We start from the raw sequence: 8,535 nt of genomic DNA, 5'->3' as shown, positions 1-8,535 counted from the left end.
TTGGCAGGGCCTGGCTCCCCAGTGGGTGCGCCTGGCTGCCAAGTGGGTGGGCCTATGACCTCCAAGGCCCACCCATGGCTGCACCCTTGCCCAGTCATGTGAAATCCATAGATTAGGACCTAATTTATTTATTTAAATTGACTGATTTCCTTGTATATACACTAACTCAGTAAAATCTTTGAAATTGTTCCATGTTGCGTTTCATATTTTTGCTCAGTATACATAAAGTTTTACTTAAAATTTTACTTAAATTCAAACACCTACAAATGTGTTTTTCCATTCTTATCCATCTTTTACCACTTTAAACAGAACAAACAACATGTGATGGTACCTCTATCTAGGACAGGCACATTTCTAACTGACCAATAAGCAGGTTTTCCTTACATAAGTAAAGCAAAAGGTAATATGTAAAAACAAAACTAAAAGTATGCAAAGAGTAAGACAACTAAGTTAATGAATTAATTAATCGTTTTCCCTCTTTCCCCTATGAAATGGAGCTAGAACTGAAGGAGGTGCGGCTGTAGGTGGAGCTGCTTATGACGCTGTATCGGCTGGAGGAGCTAGGCGACCCCAGGTCCACGCTGCCTCTCCGTGAGCCCGTCCTCGACCCGGTCCTGGAGCCCGAGGTGGACCCGGGAGCCGAAGAGAAGTTGTACGGACTACTGATCCCTCTGGAGGAGGTGGAGGCAGCCTGGAGCATCTTGACTCCCGTATTCTCCTCCAACAAGCAGTTATCCAACGCTTCTTTATAAGAGATCTTCAGCTTTGTCTTGGGACAGGTTAGGTTCTTGGCGTGGTGCCTCATGTCCTGGAGCTTCTGGGCTGCCCTCCCGTCCAGCCAGCCCACTTTGAGAGCTTCCTCGATGGTTCTCCTGCGGCCTAGCTCCGGGTCATACAGGCCTCCAGTGACAAACTGGAACTCCAGGAAGCGGTGGCCCGCCTCATAGGGAAGCCACTTCTCACTCATGGCCTCGGCGGCGGACATCTTGCGTTTACACTTGACGTCTTCAAACCCAATGTAGGCCTTCTGGGCGGGCTTCAGCCTGGTAGCCATGTCATTCTCGATGATCCCCTGGCGGGAGGCCTCCTGGATGGACAAGCGCCTGCCATCGGAAGGGTTTACAATGCCTCCTGTGCAAGCCTGGGCCTCCAGTAGTCTCTGGGCAGAGATGCTGTCCACCAGGCCACGTTTGTGGGCCTCAGAGATGGAAATCTTCTCTAGGGCCTCCATGTCAAAGATGGCGCCCACAGGGCTTCGCTCCCCATCCAAGACCACAGCTTCAGCAGGGCCAGCCAGGGAGACCGAGATGCTGGCGCTGTTCTTCAGGGAGCTGTGGGAGGGAGGGCCATCGGGCTGGGTAGAGGAGCTGATGGTGGTGGTTCTGGAGGTGATGGAACTGCCAAGGGAGCCACCAGAGGAGCTGCCAATGCTGGAACCATTTATGGTGGAGCTACCAGTGGTGGAGCCACCAAGGATGGAGCTCGTCTTCTCAGCCTTGTTGGAAGTGATCCGCTGAGAGGTGGTGGTTGGTGAAGACAGGGAGGATGCTGATGTTGCTGATGCTCTGGTTTTGGAGGAGGATGTTGAGGAGGAGGATCTGGTGGAGTTGGTCTTGCTGGTGATGATTTTAGCAAACTGTGCGAGAGTGATTTTCTGGGATCGGTACTGGTCGTACACTGATTGGTCAATCACCTTCTTCTCTAGCAGCTCTCTGATGTCATACTGGATCTCAGTCTTCCTGTCGATGATGACCAATCGCGAGGATCCATCCTGGGCTGTGATCGTAATCTCCTCCCACTCACACTCCTGCTGCGACAGCTCCAGGAAGGTCTCGTAGTCGATGAGCCCCTTGTCGTATGCTTCCTTCACACTCATCTCCTTATTGGTGTCTGGGTCTACGATCACCACCCTCCTCTTCCTCAGAGTATTCTTCTGTGTCGTTGTCTGTGGAGGCTCCTTCTTCTTGTCCTTGATGGGCAGGAGAACCAGGCCAGTCTTCTGGTCTATGATGCAGCGTTTCTTTAGCTGGAGATAAGTCAGGTTGTCCTGGTTGTTGGGATCGAAAAAGCCCTTGGAGACGTCCGCTTCGTCTGTCAGGATCTGGTTCATCTCCTTGCCGAAGTAACCCTTCTTATAGGCAGTCTCCACCTCAATGCGGTGGCTGTGCCTGGGGTCAATGATGCCACCGCTGGCAATCTGAGCCTCTAGTAGACGGATCCCATGTCCCTTCTCCATCAGCCCCTTCTCTATGGCTTGGAACAAGGAGATGATCTTGTCCGTGCCTGGGTCTTTGTACCCGGTGACGGCCCTCTCTGCAGACAGGAGTTTGTCTTTGAACTCGGGCCCAGCGAGGCCGCTCTTGTAGGCATCGGCCACGGTCAGACAGAGGTTGTTGATGGGATCGATCATGAATCCCGAGGCAGCCTGGGCTTCGAGGAGCTCCAGGGTTGTGCCGGGCCTCAGTAACCCTTCCTTCATGGCCTGGTAAATGGATAGGGTCTTGTGGTTGGCCTCGTCATAAACCCCTGCGATACAGGTGGAGCCTTGGAGGTACGACCTCAACCGGTCCTCGATGTCCTGGCTGGTCAGTTTTCCATCCTTCAGTTGGTCCATGTCCGATTTCTCCAAGAGGTTAGCGTCCATTAGATCCTTGATAGACACCTCTCCCCTGAGACCCTTCACCGTCATGGGCTTCTCTGGGGCAGGGAGAAGCAGGAGACCAGTGGTGGGTTCGGACTTGCATCTCCTCTTTAGGGAGACGTAGCTGATTCCCATCTGGGTGTCTGGGTCCAGGTAACACTCAGGTCGTTGGTTTAAGGCCCTGTACAGGTCCTCGTCAATCAGGTCCCGGTCCATGGCTGCATCTTTAGGGAGGAAGACACTGAGGACCGGGTCTATGATGCCCCCAACAGACTCCTGGGCTTGCAGCATCCGTAGAGCTGTGTCTCTATTGATCAGGCCCTTTCTCATAGCCTGGCCTGCTGACAGGGGCTTGGTAGTATTGGGGTCGCGGTACCCCAGACAGGCAGCCTCTGCAGCCAGCAACCTCTCTCTATCCTCCTCATCCACCACTCCTCTCTTAATTGCCTCCTCCACCGACATCTTCTCGTTGGCTTTGGGATCCACTATGTGGCCTGTGGCAGCTTGGGCCTCCAGCAGCAAGGTGGCGGTGTCTTTAGAGAGGATGTTGGCTCTCTTGGCCTCTGTGAGAGTCATTTTATCCTGACCGTCTCCAGCAACACCAGCGATGATGCCGGTCCCTTTCAGATTCAGTTTGATGTCCACAGATACCTCACGGACCGTCTTCTGACCCTTCAACAACTGGCCATAGGTTGACTTGTCGATGACCCCGCAGTCTAGCAGCTGCTTGGCTGTCACTGTCTTACGGACACCGTCAAAAACCAGTGTGGCGGGGTCCAGGTCTTTCTTCCCGTTCTCGTCCGTCTGGGTGTGTTTGGCGCAGGCGTCATGCTGCTTCCTGAGTTTCCTCAAATCTGTCTCCAGGGTGTCTCTGACAGAGGTCAATTCAGAGAGCTGGGTCTGCGTGATCAGCAGCCTGCTCTTATACCTGTCCTCCCCCTCCCTCAGCTCTCTCATCAGCCGCTCAATCTCAGTCTCAAGAGAGCTCCTCTCCCGCTCCAGTTTCTCCTTCACGGAGTCGAACTGCCTCACCGCACCCTCCTTGGACTCGTACTGGCCCTTCCAGTACAGGAAGTCATTCTTGACCTGAATGGATGAATGTATGAAGGAATGGATAAAGGAAGGAATGGATGGATGGATGAATGAATGAATTTTACTTGACAAATTTAAAATAAATATATACATTAAAGTTGCTTCTAGACGGCAAAGTGAAAACAACAATACACACCTTCTCGTTCTCCTCCTGCAGACGCAGTTTGAGGCGTAACTCGGACTCCAGAGAGAGTTTGATGCGGTTTAGTTCTTCCTCCAGCTTCTGGGACCTGGCCCTGTCCTGGTCTGTCTGTTTCAGCTTTAGCAGAAGAGCATCTCTCTCCACCACCATCTCACTGTACTGGGTCTTGGTAGACTGGATCAGAGAGGTCTGGATGGGGAGAGATGGGGAAGAAGAGTTGAGGGATACAGATGGGGAGGGAGAGAGGAGATATAGACAGACAGGAAGGGGCAAAATATTAGTTGAGTAATTTGTTTGAGAATAATAATTAAGTATTTTGTTTAAAAATGACAAAATATTTTGATTTGGCATTTACAATAAGAATGACATGTGACAGCATGCTTTGTTATTGAAGAAACACAACACAGCTCCAATAACTTACCCACACATAAACAATGAGCATTTATCATTTGTCAATTAAAATGATAAGAGTAAAGAGATTACCAGTTAAACCTCAACATGGATACATCAACACAATTCACATTCAATTAAGAGTGAGTGCAATTAACAGCACATTTGTACATTGTAGGTTTCTAGAATGTACAAAGGAAATAGGCAGACACAGTAGACTAGGACTGATATCTAGACTAGACAAGGACTTGAGGATGACACGAGAGACACCACAGGACCAGTGATGATGTAGACACTGTGGATCATTGTAGACAAAACAAGCAATGGCAAAAAAGCATGCTGATTAGTCAATCACAGAAGAAGCGTCTACACTCTTAGAAAAAAAGGGTTCTTTGGCTGTCCCCATAGGAAACCCCCTTTTTGTTACAGGAAGAACTCTTTTTGGTTCCACGTATAACTCTTTTGGGTACCATGTAGAACCGACTGTGAAAAGGGTCCTACATGGAACCCAAAAAGGTTCAACATGGAATCAAAAAGTGTTCTTCAAAGGGGGCCGAATAACTATTTTAGGTTCTAGATAACACCTTTTTTTCTAAGAGTATAGTTGTGGGTGGGACAGCAGTTTTGTGAGAGAAGGCAGAAGGGGAAGCAGAGATGGCATTTGCATCATTTTTTTTTTTTTATCCAAAGATTGCAAATTCCATCATAGAAGAATAACTTGTATGTGTTTCACAATCTAATTAGAGCAAAAAACTAAACAAAGAACAATTAAAGGTATCAACAGGAGGTATTTCAGCATGCAAGAGAAAGCATTGTCCACAGGCAGCCTAAAGCCTATTCCACTAAGACTTACTGAAGGAGTATAGTTTGATTTAGAGAAACACAGAACAGTCCGACATGAACCTCTAAAGGTCCAAGACAAGTACCTCCATGGCCTGCCTCTGGACTTGATCTATCTCCATCCTGAGTTTCTCCCTCTCTGAAGAGAGCTCTGCCACGAGGATCTGGGTCTCCACGCTGCTTCTCAAGCTGCTCTTTAGCTGCAGCTCCAGAGCAGTGTTCTGGGACACCAGCTCATCATCAGCCCCCTGCCTCGTTCTCAGCAACTCCTCTCTCTCGTGCTTCACTCCCCTCAGCTCCTCCTCGAGCCGCAGTCGCTCCTTGGTCAGTGTCTGGGTCAGGGTCTGGAGTCTCTCCCGTTCTACAGAACTCTCGTTGAGTGCCAGGCTCTTTTCCTCGATGGTCTTGTAGAGTGTTTCATTGCGCATGTTTGCCTCACGGACTTTAGCCTGCTCTTGGAGGAGCTGCTGTTGGAGAGACTTCAGCTCCGAGCTCAGGGACGTCAGGCGCTCAGTGGAGGCCTTGAACTCCTTCAACTTACTCTCCAGCTCCACTTGGAGCTTCCTGTGCTCCTCCTCTCCCCTCCTCCCTGTGGTTTGGGCCTCCTCCTGGCTCCGGCGTAGGGTGGCGATGGTGCTGGTGTACTCCCGCATGGTGTGGGTGGTTTTCTGGAGCTCTGTCTCCACGAGCCTCCTCTTGGTCACCTCCTCCTGGTTGGTTCTCCTCAGGGCCTCCGCCTCCCCCTCTAGCCTATCAGCCGTGGCCTGCAGCTCCCTGACCTGTCCCTGTAACCTGGTTACACTCTGCTCTGCCTTATTCTTCTCACCATTCTCTTTCTTAAACTCTGTACTGATGCTAACCAGCTCTTCTTCCAACTCTCTCAGCCGGGTGACAGCCTGGGAGTAGGATGCCTGCTTGGCCTGAATCTCCCCCAGGAGCAGCTCAAGCCTGATCCTCTCCTCCTCCAGGGCTCTCCTCCTCCTCTGCTCCTCCTCCAGGCTGTGTGTGAGGAGAACCTGCTGGCCGCTCCTCTCCTGCAGGGCCTTTGTGAGCTCTGACACCTCCTCTCTATACTGATTACTGTCCTCCCCTCTCTCCCTAACTAACATCTCCACCTGAGCCTCCAGCTCCCTCCTCCTCCGCACCTCCTCTGTGACCACAGATTTCTGAGCATGCGCCTCCTCCTCGGCCCTCCTCCTCTGCTCTTCGGCCTGGCTCAGACACACCTTTAGCCTCCTGAGCTGGTCCTCCTGGTCTCTCCTCTCGGCCTCTAGCTTATCACACTGCAGTCTGATGCCCTGGTCCACCTCCTCCCTCTGGGCAGACAGGTGCTGGATGTCTGTCCTGCAGAAGGTGATCTGGGACTCGTAGCTGAGCTTTAGGTTACTGATCTCCACACTGCACTGGCTCCTTACCTTAGACAGCTCCTGCTCCAGGTCCTTGCAGCGTCGCACCTCCTCCTCCAGCTGCCTCCGTAGCCTCTCCGCCTCCCTATCCCGGTCCCCCACACTCTTCTCCACCTCCATCTTTGCCCAGTTGGCCTCCTCCAGCTCCTTCTGCCTCCTCCTCAGCACCTGCTCGTGCTCCTCCTGCTGCTCCCTGTAGCGCTCCTCCGCCAGCATCCTCTTCCTCTTCTCCTCCTCGATGATGGAGGTGAGGCGGGCCACCTGCTCCTGCAGCTCCTTCAGTTGGCTGTGTGTGGAAGCAAGGGAGTCCTGGGTGACGCTGCACTGCAGGGCCTTGCTCCTCTTCACCTCCTCCACAGAGTGGAGCTGCTCCTGCGACTGGGACAGCTCCAGCCGGTAGCGAGCTAACGCCTCCTCCAGAGAACTGTTCTTAGTGTTGCGGTACCTGATATCCTCTTTGAGGAGCCGTAGCTCCTCCTCCAACAGGTCGATCCTGGTGTTACGCATCTAGAGGAGGAGAAGGAAGGATTCGGGTCCAGGTGTAAGGTAAAGTGGAGGAAGTACATGCAGGGCTCTAAATTTAAAAAAAGAATCATTGGTAGCACTGGTGCTCCAAAATAGGGCTGTGGCGGTCATGAAATTTAGTCAGCTGGTGATTGTCAAGCAAATACTGAAACTGCCAGTCCCACAGTAATTGACTGATAAATTAACATAAGCACATCATACACGCTTAATTTAGAGTTATTTATGTAACTGTAGTTGTGATCCAAACATTGGGCTAAATATTTTTCAATTTTAATACATTCTAAGGCTGCATGATGCAACTCTAATGATGATTTGAAAAAAGTTGCATGAAAGGCATGAGCTCTGCTTTGTTTTTTTGCAGGCTGTACACACTTCATCAGTCTCTCATTCACAATTTGACAAGCACTTGATAATGCCTAGAATTTCCCGGTGGCATCCTCTTTGTGTAACCCTAAAAAAATCCATGCCTTTTGCGGCCAGTGGCCGTTGTGCCCTTGGGCTGAATATACTAATTATAATTCCCTTCTCCCGGCTGTATGCTCGAAGCACCTCTCACTCACATGGCTACCCGTCACGTGATCGGGTCTTTCTCACAGGCTATAAGTGAAGACAGACACATCGGGGATGCAACTGTGAGCGTCCTTATTCAATTCAGAGGTGCATATTAAAGATATTGGACGAACTGTCCACATTTACTTTTCGTCAACCAACAAGATGAGTAAGCCTAACGAACAGCAAAAGCACTAGCCTATGTCAATCTACTATCCCCCATAGTACGAAAGTTGACCTATTCTGTGCGAGAAATAAATATTCCAAACATAGTCTGGGACAGTTGTGGGATGAGGTAGATTCCAAATTAATACAACCACTAGCATCAAAAAAAAACTTTTTTATGCAGTGATGCTGACGCAACAGGTCAGAACTTTTAGCTTAAAATGTTGATAAACTAGTAGGCTATTTCTTCACATTATAAGCGCAGCAATGCTCCTACAGCAGTAGGCTGTAAGTGCAAATGTTCCATTACTGGGAAAACACAATTTTCAAAAGTGACCACAAATGTGACTATGCATGTGAAAATGATCAAACTTCAAACTCAGGCTCTGCGTATGTATGCAAGTTAGGCTCTACACCCGTTGTAAAGCCAATTTAATGTACTTAATTTATAGACATTATTTGGCCACTTTAGTTGTGATACAAACCATATAGGCCTATGGGCTAGGCTACATGAGGTGTGTGACTATGATTTGAAAAAGTAGCACAAAAAAAAGGTATGCATTTCTGGCCTTACTGCACACAAGCTGGGCATTATTCACAAGTGATAATATATCATTCACAAGTGATCATCTGATGGGCGACAATATCAGCCTATTCTTGATTTATTGTTGTCTTTACATATATTATTTAGTATATGTGTGAAATTTATTTTGATTTAGAATGGACCATTATCATGCACCTGTCTCGAATCAGGGAAAGGGGAAAAAATAAATGTCATCTATGCA

The 8,535-nt window shown here is 49.6% G+C and overlaps 1 protein-coding gene across 3 annotated transcripts in view; it reads right to left on the bottom strand.

Annotated features, from left to right (window-relative positions):
• Nucleotides 1-206: 206 nt before the first annotated feature.
• The window catches only part of LOC115158647 (desmoplakin), a 41,972-nt gene continuing 33,643 nt past the window's right edge, over nucleotides 207-8,535 (bottom strand). The window contains exons 22-24 of one of the 3 annotated variants that reach the window (XM_029707833.1): nucleotides 5,192-7,018; nucleotides 3,870-4,064; nucleotides 207-3,727 (exon numbers count right to left, since the gene is read on the bottom strand). In XM_029707833.1, the coding sequence (XP_029563693.1) occupies nucleotides 485-3,727; nucleotides 3,870-4,064; nucleotides 5,192-7,018 (5,265 nt within the window). In that variant the 3' untranslated portion in view covers nucleotides 207-484. The remainder of the gene's footprint in view (nucleotides 3,728-3,869; nucleotides 4,065-5,191; nucleotides 7,019-8,535) is intronic. The other 2 variants (XM_029707834.1, XM_029707835.1) reach the window with 2 other exon arrangements.

The sequence above is a fragment of the Salmo trutta genome, chromosome 22 (assembly GCF_901001165.1).
Source record: "Salmo trutta chromosome 22, fSalTru1.1, whole genome shotgun sequence".
Taxonomy (NCBI): Eukaryota; Metazoa; Chordata; class Actinopteri; order Salmoniformes; family Salmonidae; genus Salmo; species Salmo trutta.
The sequence above is the reverse complement of the archived record's forward strand: the minus strand, read 5'-3'. Positions and strand labels throughout refer to the sequence as shown.